Source organism: Xenopus laevis, chromosome 1S, assembly GCF_017654675.1.
Source record: "Xenopus laevis strain J_2021 chromosome 1S, Xenopus_laevis_v10.1, whole genome shotgun sequence".
In the NCBI taxonomy this organism is placed as follows: Eukaryota; Metazoa; Chordata; class Amphibia; order Anura; family Pipidae; genus Xenopus; species Xenopus laevis.
The window spans coordinates 82,957,691-82,982,913 of NC_054372.1; the positions used below are offsets into that span (position 1 = coordinate 82,957,691).

The window sequence follows — 25,223 nt, forward strand, 5'->3', positions numbered from 1 at the left end:
GTTCATATCAGTCTCTCCTCAATTGGGCTTACAGTCAATGGTTACTATCACATTCACACTTTCTAGTCAATTTTATCAGGAGCAGGTCCGGACTGAGGTTTAAAATAGACCCTGGCATTTAAAGTACACAGGGGCCCAAATATCCCTCACTAGCCCAATAAATATTCACTGTCTATGTAAGCTTACAGCAGCCTCTGGCATTTGCCAGAATCCAAAGATTGCCACTCTGGGTCTGATAAATAATTGCCTGTATAATTCCCAGAGGTAACTAGAGGTACAGGAGGAAACTCATACAGATACACCAAGACCATGCAGTCTCCTTGCAGATAATAACCAAGTAGGAGAGAAAGTGAGTACCCAAGTGCTACCCACTGAGCCACCTACATATCATGATGTTGATTTAGTAGATCCTGCACTGGTTTCCTTCTGATGTATGCAATGGCATAATGGCAACTTAAAGGCCTTTTGAGTTTCGACAAACGTTCACGATTCTTCTTTAGTAGCTATTGTGCACATTTGTACATAGGAAAACACGTAAAAAAAATTATTTTAACAAATACTGTTTTTTTAACCATTTGTAATGTTTTATTTGTGAACTCAAACCAATTGCTGCTGCTAAATTCGCTGCCAGAAAAGATGACTGAGCTGTTTAGAGGAAGGATGTTGGGCAATAATTAGCCATTGTAACTTAAGGGGGGGAAAAAGCTTAACACTGAAAAAGACTCAACAATCATCCATTGCAGTTTGTGTGATTTACCACAGCCACAACGCCTTGGTGAACAACGAGCGATTGTTTAGCATCAAACATCATGTGATATTTTTGCGCACTTGCACATATCTGGGTAGAAGCAAACGTGCACTTCGGACACATGAAACCGCTTGTACCGCCGCCAGATCATTACAAACAACAACGCAGGAAATCCTCCATTCCATCCAATGCTGGAACTTTCACATGCTGGGATGAAAGAGCCGAAGCCGGGGAATACACCTCTTCCCTTATACACAAGCCTGATCTAGTGGACAAATATGCAGTCTGATTGCAGAGAAAGGCCTTGAAAGGATACGCCCACCAACGCTAGTTTGATTGGCTACTTAGGATGGCAGTCAGGGGTTGTCGGTGTCATGCTAGTGTTGTGCTTGCATTGCTAAAGAGGTGATTAGCAACAATGCCAAGAAGTTCTTAACCTAGCACAAATAGAGGTAACCAAAAAACATATGCTTTTTCAAAAAGCCAATATATTTGAACACGGAGATAGAACAGGCAAGCTACTGGCGATGTTAACCAGAGAGGAACTGTCGTCTACCTCTATACCAGCAATTGAACTACCTAACGGTGACCTTGCCTCCTCCCCGGAGGAAATAAACCAGGCCTTTGAACAGTTTTACTCGGACCTGTATACTTCCAAATTACAAATAACAACAGATGGTCTTCAGGGATATTTAGACACTATCCAACCTAATGCATTTTCTGAACAGATTTCCCAACAATTAGCACAGGACATCACCATAGCGGAAGTTGAAGCCGCTATAGCGGCTCTTCCAGCGGGGAAAACACCAGGCTTAGATGGGTTGCCAGCGGAATGGTACAAGCAGCATGTACACAAGTTAGCACACCCCCTTACCAAATTATACAATGGTGTGATCAAAGGGAATCCTCTCCCAAAATCTATGAGAGAAACCTTAATAGTCCTCATACCCAAACCAGGAAAGGACCCATTAATATGTGCCTCTTACAGGCCAATTTCACTTATTAATGTTGATGCAAAAATCTTAGCGAAAATACTTGCTATGAGACTAGCTGACTCTATGGCAGATATAATTTCCCCTGATCAAACTGGTTTTATGTTGGGAAGATCGACTGACACAAACCTCAGAAGGCTCTTTACTAATTTATCCATCAAACATGACAATCATGGTAGCAGAGTGATTGTTTCATTGGATAATGAAAAAGCGTTCGACTCTGTAGAGTGGGAATATCTATGGGTTACCCTAAGGCAGATGGGAATACCTCGAACGTTTATAACCTGGATTCGAGCACTATATACCTTACCAATAGCCAAAGTCCGCACTAATTCCAAACTATCACAATTCTTTCCAATAGGCCGTGGAACGAGACAGGGTTGCCCATTGTCGCCTCTGTTATTTGCTCTGGCGATGGAGCCATTGGCATGCCGCATTAAATCCTCACAGGGAGTGAAGGGGTTACAGTTAGGCGACATGACAGAACTAATCTCAATGTACGCTGACGACACTCTCTTGTACTTAGCTGACCCTAATCAGTCCCTGATAAACGCTTTGAATATTATTAATGACCATACTTCTTTTTCAGGTCTTAAAATTAATTGGACTAAATCTGTAATTCTCCCAATAGACCCACTCCCTCCAATTCTCCCTACGCAGGCACGGGAACTAAACTGGGTGAACAGTTTCAAATACTTAGGAGTATGGATTCATCCTGACATGGGGAAGTTTACAGAACTTAATGTGAACCCCATACTTGAATACTTAAATCAGAAGATTAATAACTGGAGACTTCTTCCACTTACTCTAGCTGGGCGAATCAACCTTTTTAAAATGATAGTCTTGCCCAAACTGACATATATTTTTCGCCAATCACCCGTAACTATACCCCACACAACCTTTCATAGGCTCAAAGGACTTATGCTAACCCTATACTGGAATGGGGAACAACCCAGAATTTCGCTACAAACCTTGCAACTACCAACTGTAAAAGGGGGGCTAGCGGCGCCAAATCCATACATGTACTATATAGCAGCACAGCTAGTCGTAGCTTGGAGATGGACCTCACCCTCGCTAACTAATGCGGCCACTTTGCTTGAAGCTAAGGTCCTGGGATCTCTAGAAGAACTTAAAAATATTCTATATAGGGGTACGGCCTATACTAATAAGGCCACTCTGCCAATGATAACTATAGTTAAGGCATGGAAATTGGCTATAAAACACTTTCCGAAATCTCAACCACACTGCTCTCAGTATACTCCCTTGTGGGGTAACCCAATCCTTACACAACTGAAAACAATCCCAGACCCCCAACTGTGGGCACGGTACAATATTAAGTACATTTCAGACATTATACTAGAGGGCACATTACTATCCTTTCAGGAGCTGAAACAAAAGTTTTCCCTCCCCAATGAAATGCTTTTTCGATATTTTCAGCTTAGACATGCGGTGGGGACCCAGTTTCAGGCTGTCTCCAATATTGATACATCGTCAAGCCTGATTGAAACTATGGTCCACAATGAAGAACTTAAAAAACCTCTATCAATGTTTTATAACAAACTGTTAATGGCTGGAAGTACCTCTCTAACCAAACTATATGAAAAATGGCATTGTGATATCCCACAACTTACCTTAGAAATATGGGAGGAAGTGTTGGAAGCTACCTTTGATGGGATTATTAGCAGCAGGGATAGACTAACACAATTAAAGTATCTCCACCGTACCTACTTTACACCACAGAGGCTACATAAAATGAACCCTGCTATTGGACAAGAGTGTCCCAGGTGTCAACACTCCCCAGCTGATTTTTTCCACCTAATATGGAGCTGTCCCAGATCACAACACTTCTGGAAGGCAATAGCAAGAATTATACTAGAAAAAACTGACTTGACCCTCCCACTTGACCCTATGGTGATTTTACTCAATCAGGTGGAGGACCTTTCACATAGGAGGGCCCAAAGAACCCTAGTTAGTATACTTTGTATGTATGCCAAGAAAACAATAGCAATACATTGGAAGTCCGCAGAGGGCCCGAAGGTTGCAACTTGGGAAAATATGATTGATAAAGCTATACCACTATACAAACTTACTTATATAAGGAGAGGTTGTCCTCAGAAGTTCGAGAAAGTCTGGTCAATATGGATAGACCTGGAGGATAATAGCATGAACCCATGAACTACACTACTGCCCTCTCACACAATCTTACCCCCCAACACATAGGTAATTAAAAGTATATAATTAAACTCCTGGTGGGGTTTTTTTTTTTTTTGTTTTTTTTGTTTTTTTTAATAGTACAAAAAAGAAAAGAGGAAAGAGAAAGGGGAGAAGAAAACAAAAAAAAAAAAACCAAAAAAGAGACATGTTAGGTAAGGGGAGCCAGTGGATAAATGTATAAATGAATGATGACACCGTAATGTTATTGTTTTGTGTTTTCTTTTGTTGGTTAATTTGCATTTACTGTACTGTACAAGTGGAAATCCTTGATCTGTACTTACAATGTATCTATATGTACAATGAGATGCAATAAAAGAATTGATAAAAAAAAAAAAAAAGAGGTGATTAGCATTTAGAGGACTAGGATCTGGTTCAATTAAGGATGTTGGATTTAACTAATGAAATTGTAATTTGTTTTCTATGAAGTTCGAATAATATCTTGTATCTTTGTGTATTACGGTGGCGCCGAGGTTTGCTTGGGAGGTTGGCCACTTTTATTATCCATTCTGTATACTGGTGCCATGCTAATTAATATACGCTCTGCTTTCAAGCTCAGAACTTCCCGGGGGAAGCCAGGTAGCAGATGCTGATTGAGATACTGCTGCCTAAAAGCGAAGCAAGTGAACTCGGAAAAGTATATTGGAGGCGCAACCCTGTCACACAATGGTAGATTTACCGTCTCTGCCTCTCTGCCAGCGGCTTAGCTTCGCCACTGGGCATTTCCTAAACGACCTGTGTGCCTCAATGTGGTTCACATATTTCCTGGTGTACTTCCATTCCGTGTTAGGTTTCGACTCTTTCTACGCGGGAATGCTTCTCCTGGTGGGCCAAATAGCGGATGGCTTATGCACGCCCTTGGTGGGTTATGAATCAGACCGGCACGCTGGTTTGCTGGCGTACGGGCGCAGGAAGTCCTGGCATCTTGTGGGTAAGTGATTCCAGACTCCTTTTTGAAATAGGCATCTAAACCAACTACCTGTTATCTTGAACAATTCTACACCAAATCTGTCAGCAGGGGCATCTTTATAAAGGTGTCTAAAATATTCAATGTCAAGGAGACTTTGGGGCAAATTTACGAAAGAGCAAAGTGTGTGTTTTTTTGGTTTTTTTTTTTTAAAGAAAAAATTTCCCAAAATAATAGGGAAAGCGGCAATTTTCTAAAAGGCAAAGACTATTCCCCTGCAAGAGAAGTTTTGTGCCGTTTCACCAGGCCAATTTTCACCCAGGCCAACAATAATTAATCCATACTCTATTGGCCAGGTTCTGCCTCACTGTTAACATGAAACTACATCTTTGCAAGTGTTTGCTCTTTTTCTTTATATTGTGGTTCCGCTCCCTAAGCTGAGGGTTCAGGGCGGTGCACCTGGACCTCTTCTCGTAACTGGTGAGTTTTATTGAAACCTGAGAATTTTCTATTTATATATTGCTACTATCAACAAGTGTGTAGTGTTTATATATATATATATATATATATATATATATATATATATATATATATATATATATATATATATATATATATATATATTATATATTAATTTCTTGGAGTGCCCGCACTCTGACAGTAGTTGATTGGAGGTGCTTGATCAATATTTGTGATATAAGTGATGAAGGATCCGCACTCTCATTTTCAAAGTATAACAACTTTTATTTATCGCATTACAATCCGAAGTTTCGGTCCCTCCTGGGGACCTTTCTCAATATATATCTATATATATATATATATATAATATATATATATATATATATATATATATATATATATATATATATATATATATATATATATATATATATATATATCAGTTCAGGCTGTGGTGCACTCCAATCCAGCAGAGTTTTACTGCCTGGGTGCTGTCATATATAGTGCAGATAGTTGTGTTCCAAGGAATGATGCACTCCAGGACTTCATGTCATGTCTTGAGAAAGGTCCAGACTGGACCGAAACGTTGACAAATAAACTTCACTTTGCTTGATCTCATTATGAAGTCCTGGAGTGCGTCATTCCATGGAACACGACTATCTGCACTATATATGACCGCACCCAGGCAGTAAAACTCTGCTGGATTGGAGTGCACCACAGCCTGAACTGTATATATAACACTACACACTTGTTGATAGTAGCAATATATAAATAGAAAATTATTAACATTTGCAACCATGCAGTTTTGTCTGCACATCGACAAAAATCGGACTCAAATGTGGTCAAGCATGCTATTGCCACGTGCTCCAAATTTTTTAGTCCCAATTTTTAGGTGTGTGTATTGATGCAGGCCGCTGTGAGAACTGTGGAACTACCATCATTGTTGGGCATATATGTAGATTGTGCCAAAACACACAAATGCAAGGAGAGGTTCTAGATGCAATTAATTTTAATGAATAGTGCGGATGTGTGCAGCAACTGAGGTTTTTTGTTTCCATGTTTAAAGGTCTTAAAGGGATACTGTCATGGGAAAAATTTGGGTGATCTCATGACATAAAAGATTAATCGATTTTGAAGCATCATTAACTATTGATAAATAATTTTATGCCTGCTAAGTCAAGTCTGTCTGTAGTGAATTACATGGTCATGGGAGCTAAAACTACTGCATTTGCCTATTTTAGCCTCCATGCAGCTTTTCTCAGAATGCATTTTCTTTTTCTTTCTGTTAAATGTAATGCAGTGGATATTAAAGGGATACTGTCATGGGAAAAAAAAGGTTTTCAAAATGAATCCGTTAATAGTGCTGTTCCAGCAGAATTCTGCACTGAAATCCATTTCTCAAAAGAGCAAACAGATTGTTTTATATTTAATTTTGAAATCTAACATGGGGCTAGACATAGTGTCAATTTCCCAGCTGCCCCAAGTCATGTGACTTGTACTCTGATAAACTTCAATCACTCTTTACTGCTGTACTGCAAGTTGGAGTGATATCACCCCCTCCCTTTTCCCCCCCAGCAGCCAAACAAAAGAACAATGGGAAGGTAACCAGATAACCGCTCCCTAACACAAGATAACAGCTGCCTGGTATATCTAAGAACAGCACTCAATAGTAAAAACCCATTTCCCACTAAGACACATTCAGTTACATTGAGATGGAAAAACAGCAGCCTGCCAGAAAGCATTTCTCTCCTAAAGTGCAGGCACAAGTCATATGACCAGGGGCAGCTGGGAAATTGACAAAATGTCTAGCCCCATGTCAGATTTCAAAATCTGTTTGCTCTTTTGAGAAATCGATTTCAGTGCAGAATTCTGCTGGAGCAGCACTATTAACTGGTTCATTTTGAAAAAAAATAATTTTTTCCCATGACAGTATCCCTTTAAGTAGCTGTAAGCACTGTGCTCCACATTACGGAAAGTTTTATAGTGGAAAGGTTTATGATGATTTCAGTTCTAATTAAGTTTCTGCTATAAACATTGTTTAGAAAAGTACTCCATGGGATCAATAGTCTTTATGATGTTTTCAACAGTTTTTTAAATAATATATGTTATGTAAAAATTTCTATCATGAAATGCAAAGGCATATTGCATTGAAATTGGATTTTAAATTGTTATTGTTTCTTTCTTTTTTCTTCTTATCTCTCAGGAACTCTAAGTGTGGTTCTGTCATTCCCTTTTATATTCAATCCATGTCTGGGCTGCACATTGAACACCCCACAGTGGGTAGGCCTGATATACTTTATCCCATTCATTGTCATCTTCCAGTTTGGATGGGCAGCCACACAGATCTCCCATCTCTCTCTCATACCAGATCTGGCACAGAATGATCATGACAAAGTGGAGCTCACTGCATTCCGGTAAGTGGCACCATGACAATTATTGCAACTAAATTATTTTCTGACCACATAAAACAATTTATCTCTTAAATTGCATTCATAAAAATGTGTTTGTGCAGGTTGAAGTGATCCATTCTCTACTGTGTTGCCGAAGTCTGATTAACAGTCTTTAGACTGGTCCTTATAATTCATCATAGCTCTGCATTGGGCTTGCATGACTGCAATTAAAAAATAAAAAAGAAGAGAACTCTTAAATCCCAACCAAAAAACAAGATCTTAGTAGAAGGTCAGTGCTCAGAATTATATAAAAAATAGAAAAGTACCCCGTCTGTAACGTTTTAATTAATGTCTAGCAATCAATTAAATCCCTTGAATTGAAATAAGTGAGTGGCTTAAAGGGATACTGTCATGGGAAATTTTTTTTTCAAAATTAATCAGTTAATAGTGCTGCTCCAGCAGAAATCTGCACTGAAATCCATTTCTCAAAAGAGCAAACAGATTTTTTTTATATTCAATTTTGAAATCTGACATTCAATTGAGATGGAAAAACAGCAGTCTGCCAGAAAGCATTTCTCTCCTAAAGTGCAGGCACAAGTCATATGACCAGGGGCAGCTGGGAAATTGACAAAATGTCTAGCCCCATGCCAGATTTCAAAATTAAATATAAAACAGTCTGTTTGCTCTTTTGAGAAATGGATTTCAGTGCAGAATTCTAATAATAATAGAATTCTAACTAATAACTTGATTCATTTTGAAAAAAAAAAAAACATTTTTCCCATGACAGGGTCCCTTTAAATTAAAGTGCAATGTGTGCCTGATCAATTAATTCATGAACTAATTAATTCCCAGTCTTAGAAAATAATAGGCAGCTAGCTTTGGGACAGCTCCACCTTCTTATGTTTCATTATATCCTCTCTCTATTCTGCAAGACCGTAGCATTTGTTTAGCCCTTACCCAATTCTGGTCATATTTTAATCTATCTTGATCTTTTGAATTAATTTATTTTTTTAGTAATGGATATTTACAGGGCCGGATTTACATAATGGGCGCCCCTAGGCCCACTACCGTTCCGTCACCCCTGTCGCCTCCAGGGGGACAGGAGCAATGGGGATTGGCGCATGGGAAATTAAAAAAATTGTCTCTCCAGCGCATCCCCAGTATTATTGAACAAATGTGGGTGTGGTTTGGCAGCATGCCGCCCCCCTAAAATCCTGCCGCCCTAGGCCCGGGCCTAGGTGGCCTTTCCACAAATCCGGGCCTGGATATTTAAATGCCTGGCACTATAGTATTCTAGTTTAATTTTGTTTGTTTTTTTAAATATCAATTCATTTAACCTTAAGCACCTTGTCCAAATTAATTGCACTTCCTAAATGAACTTTGGTCGTTTTTAACTTTATTTAGCTGGGCTCAATCATGAATTGTTTATGAATTGAAGGTTATTAATTGGTTAACACCTATTGGATAGATGCACTAATTGGCACTTTATATTTAATATTTATGAATTGGTTGGAAATTAATTAGTTCATGAATTAATTAAAACGTTACTGACGGGGTACTTTTCTATTTTTTATATAATTCTGTGCATTGAAAAAATAGTCAGTTTTCTTTAAGGTTAAGGCTAGTGCTCAATCAACCTGTATTTATCATATGATCTTAATGTTATATAACCAGAATACTCATTCACTTTATGATACATATTACCTTATTTCACTTTTCTGTGGACTTCCCTTGTCTAATATAATCCAGTTACCACCCTTCATAAATACTTACATCATACATATACATTTCTCCTGCTTTACAAGTGCTGTCCCTCCCTGTCCCTACATTAAGTTACTGTCATACTTTGAATTTAGTTAAAATCCTACAACCTTAAGCATTCCAGATAATAAATCTTCATACCTGTATTTACAAAGTACCCAAGAAAAAAACAAAAAACAAAAAAAAAAAAAAAATATATATATATATATATATATATATATATATATATATATATATATATATATATATATATATATATATATATATATGTGTGTGATTTTAGCCCATACATTGCCTCTCTAATTGAAATATCTCCCCCAGAGTTACCCTTCTGCACATGACTTCTCTCCTCTTTTATTTCCAATTTCTCTAACTCTAACTTTTTACTTTGCACACATACTTTTGAACAGTAACATAACTACCTCCTTCCAGGCTGGGTGCAGGATGTGCACTGGGCCCCCCTCCAGACGCACAGTTTCCTCACCGTGTTTGCTTTGGTGTGGGCCCTGGTGCAACCCCTGTTACACCACTGCTTTTGAAGACCCTTCCCTAAGGTATCAGATGTTCGCAGAACCTTGAGCTTTCAGTGGCTTGCTTAAACATCCATGGAAACATATACAAATTTTGCATTCATTGTTCTTTCTGAACACAGAAATACTGGTGTATAGCTCTATCCAAAAACAAAATCAATAAATAAATAGTCCAGAAATAAAGAAACTGAAAAGGTGAATGAAAAAAATACTAAAACTAATGAAATGGTTTCTCACCAAGACAACCCCCAGTCCAAAGGTTGCCAATCAATTTTTCCAATATGCAAAAATTCCAAGTGGAGTGCGGCCCATTTCCAAGTAAAGCAGTAGCTCAAATATTGAGCTACGGCTTTACTTGGAAATGGGCCTCACTCCACTTGGAATTTTTTCATTGTTCTTTCCTCTTCAATTACCAACTGGCTGAAAGACAAGCTAATCACTGATTGGTTGCTATGGGTTGCTACTCAGGTGCAAAAATGTCCAGTATTAATAAATAAGCCCATTTTGAAATAATACCAGCTTTGCATGCTATGGGAAAGATTTAGGGGCAAATTCACTAAGATCCGAAGTTGCGACAGCTTCGCCACACTCCGCCGCACTTTGCCAGTTGTAGTTTCGCCAGCACTACGCAAATTCAGTAAAATGCGAAGTTGCGCTCAGGAAGGCAAACGGTAGCGAAGTTGCGCTAGCGTTAATTCGTCAAGCAAAGCGAAGTTATGCTAGAGATGCCTAATTTGCATACGGCGCCAAGTTAAAGTACAATGGAGGTGTATGTAGCACCAAATACATTACACTACACAAGCTGGGAAAGCTTCATAAAAAAAAAAATAGTTGTTATTTTGCCCTATACATGTGCCCACTGTATAGTTTAGGTGCCATATGTTAGGAAATGTAGGGGGGAAAGAGGGTACCCCCCAAAAAAATTACGATCTTTTTCAGCCTATCACCCTTATAAAAGCTTTATTTGGGACTTGGAAATGTAAACTTTTTTTTGAAGCAAGCCCTATCTACTCTATTGCACTTGCGCCTGGTCTCTGGTGGCGAAGGCAAGTATGGCGCAAGAAGTAACGTTCAGTAAAATACGCAAGTTAGTGAATTAGCCTAGTTACGCCCCATTCGCCACATCGCAACTTAGCCTGGCGTAAGGGTGCGAAGTAGCGCTAGAGTAGGTCCACTTCGCTAGCGAATTTACGCCAGTAAATAAATAGTGCCAAAACACTCACGATACTTGTATGCTGCAGGCTCTGCGTGCCTCCTGATCACGTGACTCAACAGGATCCATTCAATAGTAGAACAAAAATAATGAAGACGCGATGCCAATGCGGGTGGTGTACTTAAAGTACCTCCAAGGCTTTAATGTGCGGAATATAACCAAACGTTTCAGGAGCCTCGTGCTCCCTTCTCAGTGGATAAATGCACTTATGTGCAGCGCGTCTTCATTATTTTTGTTCTACTAGCGAATTTACGCCAGCGCTCCCAGTAAATTGGTGAAGTAACGAAATTACGTCACGCTGGCAAATTTACGATAGCGTTAGCCGTTTCGCGCTTTAGTGAAGCAAATTTTCTCCATGCTGTTCAGGTTAGTCAGATAATGCTTGTGCACCTCACTTTTAGTACAGGTATGGGACCTGCTATCCCATACTTCTACTCGATACTTAGGATTTTTCAGATAAAGGGTCTTTCCGTAGTTTGGATCTTCATACCTTAAGTCTACTAGAAAAGCATATAAACATTAAACAAACCCAATAAGATATTTTTGCTTCCAATAAGGATTTATTATATCTTAGTTTGGATCAAGTACAAAGTTCTATTTTATTATTACAGAAAAAAGGAACGAGAAAAAGAGTGTATGGTAGATGTCCATTCTGTAATTCGGAATTTTCTGGATAACAGGTTTCCGGATAACTGATCCCATACCTGTAGTGTCACAGGTTCTCATCTGGATTGAGATCAGAACTTGGTCATTGCAGAACATTCACCTTTAACCTAGTGTGAAGATTGTATTCCTTAAACTTTCTACCATGATTCAGTTTTTTAACAGGTTGTTTTGCACCATTTTTACCTGTATCTTTCACCAACCATTCCTACTTTTTGACTAGGTGCCTAGATCCAGTGGGGTGTGCGATATGAAACACAATGTCTTGCACATGTTCGACAAGTTGTCAAATGATTAATCATGTTCAACAAACTTACACTACTGGAGGGATCCCCAGGCTGTACACACTGTGGATGATACGCTTACATCCACTTCTTAATGTAACTTTACTGACAGGCACGATGTTAGCCGGTGTATGGATTTTTTGGCCAAAATCTGCTCAGTGTAGCTGCACGCAGGCTGACACAAAAGACCGAATGGGAGTGGATTCACTTTTCTCTGTCTATGTACAAAGCATCTGCGTTGTTTGTCTTGCCCTTTATATTACCTGGGATGTATTCGCCAGAACCAAAACATGCAGAATAGTTGGATTTAGGCATCACAGAAAAATGGAAAAAAAAGTTAAATACATATAGTATGAATGGAAATTTCAGTACCGTTTATCAACACTAGTAACTTACATGTTTCAAGGTGTCGTTCCAACTCTATTCCCTCAGTAAAAGTACAGTGTTTTCAAACCTGTCTGGTCGATATCTGACCTATTTTCAACCAAAAGTTAATTATTATTTATATCTCTCCATTGTTCTTCACGGTGCATTACAGAGTAAAGGGATACAAATACAAGACCAACCAGTTTACATATACAGAAAAAAAGTTCACCAGAATCGAGCCACAATTACAACTGTATATTGTTAGGCAAGCTTACAATCAAAGCTCTTAGATTGGGCAGGACACTCCCAGGGCCCCATGCATGGATGGATAAGCTACCAACTCTATATGGAGGGGAAATAATGGCAGTGTTTATTGGCCCCTTGTGTTGCCAGCTATAATTTATCTAAATAAGCTACTCTGTAGCCATTGAGCTGACATTCTAGACTGGTAGCAGCAGATAAACGCTAATTTGCTTAGAATACAATGGTTTTAGTACACCGCTTTTCTAACATCAAATAGGGTTTCTACTTTCAACAAATAATTAATTTACAGATGCTAGATATAAGAAGTAATTTATGACATGGAAGACAGGGCTCTATCTTCTGAAATTGAGCAATAAATTTGCGAATCTCGCGTGAAAATTCGCTGGTGAAAATTCCGGGATCCATTTCCGATTTTCACTATTTTTTCCTGAAAACGTTTGAATTGCTCGGTTTTTTCGTGAAAAGGTTCAAATTGCTCGATTTTTTTTTTTGTGAAAACGTTCGAATTTCACAATTTTTTCATTAAAATGGTAGAATTTCACAATTTTTTCGTGAACTTTACGGTTTCACGATTTTTCATGATCTTTCGGGAGAGATTCTCCCATCACTACCCATGAATACAGAGCCGACTGTGGTCAGACAGCTATGTATTTATGAGACGAAATAGGTACACTTCTACAGTCACAAACCCTTCTTCTAACTTCCACATCATTTAGGCATGAAAGGTAGAGCATGCTGGAGGGCACAGGCTACATTGGGGCCCTATACTTACCACCTGTCGTTGAAAAGAATTTGGTTCCTGAATGAGCTCTAAGGGGAGTGATTTTGCACTTCTTCATAATCATAGTAAGCTTTCAGAATATTTAAGTTCCTTTTTGAAGCTGATAATCGTCTTAAAAAAGGAAAAAAGATCATTGCAAGCATTCAGAACATTTTAGTTCCTCTTTCCAGCTGATAATCAGCTTGAAAAAAAAAAAGAACTAAAATGAACTTCTGAAAGCTTGCTATGATTATATTAGTTAGTCAATAAAGGTATCACCGTTATACCACTTTTGTTATTTTTCAAAAGGGTTGCCCTGTATGTGTGTGTGTATATATGTATATAAATATATATATATATATATATATATATATATATATATATATATATATATATATATATATATATATATATATATATATATATATTATATATATATATATATATATATATATATATATATATATATATATATATATATATATATATAAAATTGTCTGTGGTGTCCGCACTCCTTAGCTTGTGAACTCGAGGTGCACGATCAATAAATCATACATAGAGGTTGGAAGGATCAGCACACTCCATTTTGCGATGAAAAAAAGTGTTTTTTTATTATTAAACACACATAACACATAGTTATGTGTGTTTAATAATAAAAAAACACTTTTTTTCATCGCAAAATGGAGTGTGCTGATCCTTCCAACCTATATATATATATATATATATATATATATATATATATATATATATATATATATATATATATATATATATATATATATATATATATATATATATATATATATATATATAGGCTTCTGCTGAAACAGGGAGCTTTTTAAATTGATGTTGCCTGTTGTTTTAAGGGTTACTATTTAAAGGACAAGGAAAGGCTAAATATAATACCAAGTTTAGGAATAGGTGTACCTCTATACAGGCTATCTGTGTAGAAAACTCTGTGATATGAGCCTCCGTTTAAAAGATCAATAGCTGACGATTTTTACAAATGCTTGTCGTACCCAGAAGTCACTGGGCTCCTCGCAAGACCAAGACTGTTACACATGCGCAGTAGATAGGAATTGCCTTTGTGCATGAGCATATCTTATTTGTTGTGAGCGCGCTTTCTCCCCTGCAGGCGGCTCTCTCAACCACACTATAATTGTGTGTGAGAAATCTCCTCACCAATAAACGCTTAGAAAGAGAGGAGAGGAAAAGGTAGGCAGGAACAGCATGTTTGGGTGTGAGGTCAGCAGGCCCAGACTGGTAATCTGTCCGTTCGGGGGGAGTAGCACAAAGGCTTCTTTCTCATCACCCTGCCATACAGATGTTCTTTGTGCAAATTGCGCTGAATTGTAGAACGATGTTCAGATACACCATCTGCAGCAAGATGTTCTTGCAGGTCTTTGGAGGTGATCTTTGGGTTGTCTGTAATCATTCTCACAATCCTCCACATATGCCGCTCCTGTATTTTTCTTGTCCTGCCAGACCTGGGTTTTACAGCAACTGTGTTTGTGGCCTTCCATTTCCTGATTAAATTCCTTATAGTTAAAACTAACAGTTTAAACCTCTGAGACAATCTTTGTTTTCAGATCTTTTGAGAGTTGCTTTGAGGATCCCATGCTGTCACTCTTCAGAGGATAGTCAAACAGAAGCACAACTTGCAATTGGCCACCTTAAATACCTTTTGTCATGATTGGACTCACCTGCCTATAAAGTTCTAGATTTAACAAGCTAATCCAACCAATTTTGTGTTGGCAGTAAGCAGTACTGAGCAGTTAAATGCATTAAAATTAGCAAAATTACAAGAGTACCCAAATTTTTGCACAGCAAGTTTTTCACATTTGATTTAATTTCATACAACTGAATACTGCTTCACTAAAAATCTTTGTTCAGAAAACACCCAGTACTCGGCTGTTTCTGGGAAATGACATACCACTTTTATATTTTTTGTTGAAAGTGGAGTAAATTATTATGCAGGCTGAGTGGGCGTTCCCAAATGTTTTATGACTGTATATACAGTAGAACCCCCATTTTACATCCCCTGATTTTAAGTTTTCCCTCATTTTACATGATATGTGGTCCCACCTATATCCTGGAATTTACATTTTTTTTTCTAGTCCCCTGAAAAACGTAAAATGGCGGTTCTACTGTATTACATTTTGGTAATGTACTATAACTATGTGTTGTTTAAGTATTAATTATGGAGGTATAGTTTTCATTTAAAGGAGAATGAAAGGCTAAAATTAAGTAAGCGTTATCAGAAAGGTCTATATAAATACACCAGTAAACCCTCTGTCAAAAGAAACATCACATTTCTTTCCTTCTATTGTGTACACCTGGGCTTCTGTATCAGACTTCCTGCTGAAACCTCCAGGGCAGGGCTTGAGCATGCTCAGTTTGCTCCTCTCCCCTTCCCTCCTCCCATCCCTGCTGTAATCTGAGCTCAGAGCTGTAAGTGAGCAGGGAGAGACTCAGGCAGGAAGTGATGTCACACCAAGGTTATATGGCAGCTTCTATCCTAAACAAACAGAAACAGTGTCTAGAGCTGTTTACTCAGGTATGTTAAAGCATTCTGCAGAATAAATATAGCATTTTAGCTTGCACTATTGTGGCTAATATGTTGGCAATAAACTGTCTTAGAGCTTTCCTTCTCCTTTATCAACTTAATAAAATGTGGGGCAACTGTTAGGAAAGCCAGTATTTTCATTGGGCTATTGATAAATAATTGTATTTATATTTAATGGCCGTGCACTCTCCTGCTTTTAATAAATATTGCACTATCCATTAGGCTTATTATAAACTGGTCAGTTTTCCATCCTGAATAAAAGATCTGTTTTGTTGTGGAACAGTGGGACAGAGAGTGGAGTGCAAATATTATCCCCTTGAAATGAGAAAAGGGGGGGGGAAATGCTCTCCTTTTACTATGGGCTCTAACAATCACGGTTAGAGGTTAATGCCTTTATCCAAGCCGTATCCCCTCTGCTACAGTCAAATTAATTGTTAGCGGCTAGCTTCTTCAGAAACCATGCTTTCTGTGGGTATTACAAGCAGATCCCAATTTACATTACCGCTCCATTTGTCATACTAGGGATTGTAGAGACAACCACCATCCGGTCTGCCGCATAGTACTTTATCGCCCTATCCGCTGCAATGTCCTCTCAAACAAAACTCGCAGGCTCCATTCATCAATACTTCCACACTGCAGTTGTATTTATGCTGATAAATAATTTTGTAAATATATTTATTTAGGGTAAATTAATTTGGGTGATCTCATGACATAAAAGATTAATCGATTTTGAAGCATCATTTAGCTATTGATAAATAATTTTATGCCTGCTAAGTCAAGTCTGTCTGTAGTGAATTACGTGGTCATGGGAGCTAAAACTACTGCATTTGGCTATTTTAGCCTCCATGCAGCTTTTCTCAGAATGCATTTTCTTTCTGTTAAATGTAATGCAATGGATATTAAAGGGATACTGTCATGGGGAAAAAAAAGTTTTTCAAAATGAATCAGTTAATAGTGCTGCTCCAGCAGAATTTTGCACTGAAATCCATTTCTCAAAAGAGCAAACAGATTTTTTTATATTTAATTTTGAAATCTGACATGGGGCTAGACATATTGTCAATTTCCCAGCTGCCCCAAGTCATGTGACTTGTGCTCTGATAAAATTCAATCACTCTTTACTGCAAGTTAGAGTGATCTCCCCCCTCCCCCCAGCAGCCAAACAAAAGAACAATGGGAAGGTAACCAGTTAGCAGCTCCATAACAAAAGATAACAGCTGCCTGGTAGATCTAAGAACAGCACTCAATAGTAAAAACTCATGTCCCACTGAGACACATTGTTACATTGAGAAGGAAAAACAGCAGCCTGCCAGAGAGCATTTCTCTCCTAAAGTGCAAGAACAAGTCACATGACTGGGGGCAGCTGGGAAATTGACAAAATGTCTAGCCCCATGTCAGATTTCAAAATTGAATATAAAAAAAATCTGTTTGCTCTTTTGAGAAATGGATTTCAGTGTAGAATTCTGCTGGAGTAGCACTATTAACTGATGCGTTTTGAAAAAAACATGTTTTCCGATGACAGGATCCCTTTAAGGACAATGAAACGTCTGCTTAATTTTTAAGGCTTTAAAGGTCTCTTGTTAAATATTGGGTATTGGAAAAATGGTTATATTCCAGTATTGATTACGTTTGAATATGTTGAATTTGTGCACTCATGACTTGTCATTCACACATCCTTCACACATTGTTTCCCATACTCCATTTGTTCCCTAAGTCTGGAGGGATTAGGTTACAGGAAACATATGGAATGTTTTATGGGTGGGCTGGGGGAGGTGTATCTCACAGATTTTGAATATATCCCTGGACAAAGAGAAATTTGCTCTCTCTCACACTGGACACACACACAGACACACACTGACTCTCACACAATACAGACATACACAAACCTTTCATACAACATATTGATACATACATATTTTGTATTATTTTGGTAGGCTGTCAGTAGAGCTGACTGGCTAGATATCTGATAATTTGTACCGTATATACTCGCGTATAAGCCGAGATTTTCAGCACCCAAAATGTGCTTGAAAATCCTACCTCGGCTTATACGCGGGTCAGCGCGGTGAGAGGCAGTAAGAGAGAGAGAGGTTCCATGGCAACGCGTCGCTCTAAGACACTGCGTCCTGCCTATGTTCTACCCAGGGACATCACGTGGTTCATGGACAGCGCTAAACCCAATGACTTATTTATGAGTGACATATATGTATATAAGTACTAGTGTCCCCGCTCTTCATCTGGTCCTTTAAACCCTCCTCCGTCCCACCAACAAACCCACCCCAGTACCTGCTACTCTTTGCCTTCAGTCTCCCCTTACTCTCAACTACTTCCTGTTTCTCTCAGCCGCGCCTGCGCACAAGCCGCAATTCCCTTCGGGCAGAGCTAAAACTACTCCTCCCGGCATGCCTTTCTCTGGCATACGGGAGATGTTACGTAACGATGACGCATATTGGAGGCGGAAGTCAGCTGTGCTGAGGTTCGAGGTCTGGGGGAGAGAACGACCGGGAGCTGCGGTGAGTAAATCGATCGGTTTGGGACCGGACACTGCGGGCGTAGAGATTTGGAAGCGATTCGAGTAAGGCGACTCAGTTAACTACAATTCCCACAATCCTCTGCTGTCAGTAGAACGCTGGGGGTTGCAGTTAGAGGCTTCGAGTGGTTAACAGAGCTCAGGGCAGAGCCTCTTTGTACTGGTAACATCACTGCTGCTATTAGCACCTGTATTTTATTTATATATGTGGCTCAGCTATTGAGTGGATCTGTTGGGATGTTTGTTCCCTTTGTTATGAGGTGGGTACGACTAGCTGCTGCCTGGCCAATCAAAGTGCGGAGGAATGGGGCCAATAGTCTCCAAGATACACTGGGGCCTTTGAAATTCATGGAACAGGTTATTCATAAAAATTACATTTTTTTTTTAAACTTGTGCTTGTTTTTATGAATTAATGTCTTAAGCATCATGGCTTGATTTTTAACATTAAACCGACTGTTTGATATTTCTGAGACTTTTCTGAGTTGTGTCTAGGCTTATACGCGAGTCAATACGTTTTTCTGGGTTTCATAGGTAAAATTAGGTACCTCGGCTTATACGCGGGTCGGCTTATACACGAGTATATACGGTATGTATTTTCTGTAACACATTTTTACACATTAAATATACTTAAATATCACCTTGGTGAGTGTTGTTTGTTGACCATAGAACTTATACAAATTATTTTAAAAAGACTATAGTTTTTACACTTGTAAATATGATGAGATAAGGTGGTTTTCCAACCAGAGGGCAGAGGGATAACATTTTGAAATAAGCTGCATACATCCACAAAATTACTTATACATATTCATTACTATTGTAATAATAATTGATTTATATAAAGTCAATCTAAATATTTACAGAGGGCCTGTGGGGTTATAGTGTTCTGTTTATTTGTTTCTAAATCTTTTTTTCACAATCTGGGACCAACCATATGTGATTGGGGTGCAACAGGCACTTAAACTGTCAATGTTTGTAACTCTTGGACCTAGCCGTGTAGGAGAGCCATATCCATTAAAGTTTGCAAAGAGGGCTTGGAAGATGTTAAAAACACAGCCTGAGATAAGGAAATTACCTCTATTCTTTTATGTTAGTCAAGCAAAATAAACTTTACTAACACTATATACATGAACTTTATTTTAGTCTTGTAAATCACAATCAAATCAAACGGGCAGCAGCCATTTTGTGGCCACTGTTATTAAAGGACCAGTAACATCAAAAAAAATTTTAAAAAAATTTGTTACAATACAACGAAAAAAAACCCACGAAGACCAATTAAAAGTTCAAATCGCAAAGTATTTAAGAAATAAGTTACTGAAACTCAGCTTGCGCCCCTCTATAGAAAAGGCGACACAGCGACAATCCATCGTGCGGCGCTCCTCAATACATTTCTTCACTTGTCTCATGGTATATTTCTGTATGTTTCCTCCGCTCTGCTCAGAGCCACTGTTTTCACCATGTACACCATCCACATCCACTGCCATCTCTCATCTAAAACCATTCTACCTTGTGGCTCCTTACCTCTGGAATTCTATCACTGATTTCCATATGGAACACTCATTCAGTATGTTTAAAAAGAAAGTCAAGTGTCACCTTTTGGAGCACTAGAATTTATCTTGTCTGGTCCAGCCCTGGCACCTAAGTGTCAATACCCAAATCTCTGTAAACGTTTGTACTTCAGTTTGTGTCTGCATGTTATCCACTCGCTTAGATTGTAAGCTCTATAAGGTGGGATCTTCTTACTGCTGTCACATGGCACTCGATCTCTGTATATTTATACTCCTCTTTTACTATGCTTGTTACTTATTTTGTATGTATTATTATGCTTGTCCTCCAGGTGTGTACTTTCCTACTCTGTAAAATAGTTAAGAGCTGCTTATTCATGTAGTGCTTTATTAATAAAGTTATACATACATACAAGAACTGGGGCCCAACACTTTTCTGTATATATAAGGTTGCTAAGTGACTAATGCATAATGCCAGTGTTAATAAGGAAGAAAGATAAGTATGTATGAAGGCTGGTATATTTTTCCAGAAAGGTGGCAACAGGGCCGGATTTACATAGTGGGCGTCCCTATGCCCACTGCGATTTGTCGCCCCTGTCCCCTCCAGGGGGACAGGAGCAATGGGGATTGGTGCACAGGAAATTTAAAAAATGATTGTATCTCCAGCGCATCCCCATTGTTTGAATCATTGTGGGTGTGGTTGGGCAGCATGCCGCCCCCTTAAAATCCTGCCGCCTTAGGCCCAGGCCCAGATGGCCTTTCCACAAATCCGGACCTGGGTGGCAACCTTATGCAAACACAAGCCATGTCTTGTAAGCTACTGTTATGTTCTAACACTGTACAGAAATATATATATGGGAGCTTACCATTACACAACATGGGAATGTCTTTATAGCGTTTTTGTTCTATCGTAAGACTAATACCTATGCATTGGTAATGATTATGTTTGGAGCCTAGTGGCTATTTTCCCCACTTTATATATACAAGTATGCTCTTCTAATTGTTTCTATTTTTAACTGATAGATGGCACATCTACACCACTGTTTTGCCATTATTGGCTATATTTTTCTCTTTCAATAGATTTTAACTGATTTTCTTTTTTTAAAAAAATCGGTTGTTTTCCTATGTTTCGAAAAAGCTCTAAAAACAAAAACCTCTAAGGCAAAATGTTGGCAAGTAAAAGTTGTTGAGGTCCTATAGAAGTCAATGGTAGCTGCACTGATCTGATTGGACTATAAAATAAATAAATAAATTCGGACCTTCAGAGATTTTCTGATTTTTTTTTTTCTGCTAGGAATTGTAAGAAAAAAAATCGAATTTTGAGAGGTTTTCAAGGTATTCATATTTGTTACTGCATTGATAAGTGGCCACACATATTTCCTGCTACTCTGCCAATCTCCTGTTGCAATTCATTACAGTGTGAATTGGCATAATTATGTCACAAAGGTTATTTAAAAAATTTTTTTTTAATTAACAGCCCGTATACCATTAGTCTGATATTATGCAGTGGTCTTGGAATCCGGAGCATGTAGAAAGCAGGATAACTGTTCATATGTCGTTTGAAAGTGCTAAAAGCTACTAATGGTGTGCATACTTGTAAGTTCTGTACTTGCCCTTTAATCTTATCCCAACCAGTTGGTATATTTCATGGCTTGAAATTGCATGGCGTTGAAATTAGTAGGTAAAAGCATGCAAGGTAGAGTGATTGATTGTCTTGAACCTATCCAAACAGCAGACAAGGAAAGATTATAGAGAATAAGGGAACAGTATTAATTTTTTTGGTTTGTTTTTATTTTAAATAGATATGCCTTCACTGTTATGGCTAATATTACTGTGTACTCTGTGGCATGGCTTCTTCTGCACTTTCACATGGGAGAGGACAAGCCTGAAAATATGGAAAACTTAAGCAAACAGGACATTCCCATTTTCAGGGTGAGTGCTGAAAAATCCGAAAAGGATTCATCGCATGAGGTAGAGCACTCCATCTTTGTGTGCAACTTTACTGATGACATCATAAAAAGCAAATCATATTTGTCTGACAGGACCTACCCTTCAAGGCCTTGCTGATTACTACTCATAATGCCATTCTCCAGGAGCATAATCTTGATTGTGTTCTCTTAACAAAAGTTCAACTAACTTGACCAAAACAGATATCAATCTTGCAGGCCTATAATTACAGGTAATCCCTTATTAAATATTGGAATGACACCAGCTTTATAGGTACCAAACCGAATGAAGATGAGTCAGAAAGAGTCCTGGCTAAAAGAGTACTAAGGGGCCTTATGGCAGAGACACGCTGCTATTTCGGGAGATTAATTGGACAGCGACAAATTGCTTTTTCTTCGGGAGACTAATCCCCCCCGAACTGCCTTCTCGCCGGCTAGAATGTAAATAGTCGGTGGGATGGCACTCGGAACACTTCGTTTTCCAGAAGTCGCCCCACGTTGCCTCACGAGGAAACTTTGGGCGACTTCGGAAAACCGAATCGATCAGAGTGCCATCACGCCGGCGATTTATATTTTAGCCGGTGGGAAGGCAGTTCAGGGAGATTAGTTGTTTGAAGAATAGATTTGTTGCTAAGCGACTAATCGCCCGAAATATCAGCGTGTCTCTGCCCTTAAGTACCTGAGGTATATTCCATCCTGGTGCCTTGAACAATACAGTCACTCAAAAACAAAGGAACCCTAATGAAAAGGGCTAATGGTCCTATAGCCATCAAGTCCTAATAATATTGTGGTAGAGATTACCCAGATAATCTATATGTTTGAGGTTCACTTGTACTCTAATTTTATACTTCCTATTTTGTGGTTCCTAGAAACCACTTATTGTGGTACATTGTCAATAGTGGGAAAAACAGATATTACTGAGCCCAACAGCAAATTATTTTTCAGGCCCCCAAAATGTCTAGAGGTTGACTTGTTTTACCAATATTTATTGAAATTGTATATGAATTAGGGCCTCATGAGGCCCCTATACTTCCTTGCCCCCCTGCAGCTGCAGGGTCTGATTCCTTTGTAGTTATGCCCCTGCTTTTATATTTTTGGGTCTACAGTAGCTATATACTTTGGGTACCCTAGAAATTTGTGGTATCTACATGCTTAAAAAAGATGTAAAATTCACAATGTAAAATATTACTAATGTACCTAAGAGCTAGTTGAGATAAGATGTTTGTTAAATGCATGTTTACAGCAGGGAAAATAAGTATTGAACACGTCAACTTTTTTCTCAGTAAATATATTTGTAATGGGGCTATTGACATGAAATTTACACCAGATTTCGATAACAACCCAAGCAACCTACACATACAAAGAACTCAAAACAAATAGGTACCTACATTAAGTTATGTGTAGTTGTGAAATAAGTATTGAACAAGCACTGAAATGTAATATTTGGTATAAAAAAAGCCTTTGTTGGTAATTACGCCTCCTCAAATCTTGAAGGTTCCGGGGGCCCAGGGGCGTAACTACAGAGGAAGCAGACCCAGCGGTTGCAGGGGGCCCAGGCAGTATAGGGGCCCCATGAGGACCTAATTCATTTACAATTTCAATAAATATTGGTCAAACAAGTCAATCTCTAGACATTTTGGGGGCTGAAAAATAATTTGCTGTGGGGCCCAGTAATATCTAGTTACGCCACTGCGGGGGCCTCTTCTAAGAACTCTGATCTTCAGTACTTTCCACAGATTTTCAATTGGATTCAAGTTGGGTGATTGACTGGGCCATTCTTTACAGCTTTATTTTCTTGCTCTGAAACCAATTGTAAGTTTCTTTTGGTTGTGTGTTTGGGATCATTGTCTTGCTGAAATGTCTACCCTTGTTTCACCTTTAGCATCCTGGTAGATGGCAGCAGATTCTTATCAAAAATGTCCCGGTAAATGTTTCCATTCCTACATCCTTCAGTTATTTGAAGTCTGCCAGTGGCATATGCTGAAAACAGCCCTACACTATGATGTTCCCATCTCCAAACTTCACTGTTGGTATGGTGTTTTTGGGGTCATATGCAGTGCCATTGCTCCTCCAAACATAGTGTGTTCAATGACATCCAAAGAGTTCTATTTTGGTTTCATCTAACCAGACTATATTCTCCCAGAATTTAATTGCCTTGTCAAATGTTGTGGCGCAAACTTTAAACAAACTTCAATATGCTTTTTTACCTGGTCACCATGGCAGCCCCCACACTAAGGGTTTCCCCCCCCCATGCTGATAGGACAGGTTCAAAACAATGGTTTCCAATGAGGCCCCTTCACCCCTATATCTTCTTTTCCTACCCTTCCTGCTCTTCCTGCTTTTTTCTTGTCCTCGTAGCTGGAAAGGTATGTTAGTTATGGACGTACCAGGAGTGTGTTTTCGTTCAGAAGGACTGCTTATGCGTCTGCTCGTCGAGGAGACCAGGAGAATTCTACCCTGTTGTAGGCAGCCATGGAATGTGGTGCAAAGCAGATTTAATCTACTCATAGATGCCTGAAACATGCCTGTGTGTTACACCAGGCAGCTCCGACAGCAGCTCCTGTGGTTTGGGGGGGTTGCTAAGCAACTCTAAGTTACGACACGCCACTTTAATTTTGGGCAGTCGGAAGGGTATATTTGACTTGAGCTGGATGCTGCGTTCTTCCGGTGTGCCTGAGAGAAGCAAGGGGAGATGCCAAGTTCACGAGCGGAATTGTAAGGTATTTACAAGAACACCTACTGCAAAGAGTCACAGTTCACAGATTTATACGTTCTATATGTGGATTTGTTTTAGATAACCAGGATGGAGCGGAGGATGCCTAGTAGGCCAGATAATACTGCCCATAGTGTTAGGTGAGCTAAAAAAAATAAGATAAATGTATATATTTTTTTGTGTGTACTTGTTAAAGCTATGGGTTGTTTTTATATACAGTGTGCCTTCACCCAGGAAGAAGACATGTAAAGAAAAGAACAGCGTGTGTGTGGCATGTAACAATACGGCCCAGAAACATTCAAAGCTTTGTGAAAGATGTGCCAGAAGGTTGGCAGGAGATGCTGCAGCAGATACCTCAGATATTATGAGGTGGATAAAGGAAGCAGTGAAAAAAGGAGTAGTAGCAGCAGCCACTAAGAGGGCT

General features: G+C 38.9%; 1 protein-coding gene across 3 annotated transcripts in view; it reads left to right on the plus strand.

Annotated features, from left to right (window-relative positions):
* Nucleotides 1-677: 677 nt before the first annotated feature.
* The window catches only part of LOC108706796 (major facilitator superfamily domain-containing protein 12), a 54,696-nt gene continuing 30,150 nt past the window's right edge, over nt 678-25,223 (plus strand). For 2 of the 3 annotated variants that reach the window (XM_018243512.2, XM_018243511.2), the window contains exons 1-4: nt 679-1,153; nt 4,296-4,882; nt 7,521-7,731; nt 21,943-22,072. In XM_018243512.2, the coding sequence (XP_018099001.1) occupies nt 4,618-4,882; nt 7,521-7,731; nt 21,943-22,072 (606 nt within the window). In that variant the 5' untranslated portion in view covers nt 679-1,153; nt 4,296-4,617. Of the gene's footprint in view, nt 1,154-4,295; nt 4,883-7,520; nt 7,732-21,942; nt 22,073-25,223 lie in introns of all 3 variants that reach the window. The other variant, XM_018243509.2, reaches the window with a different exon arrangement.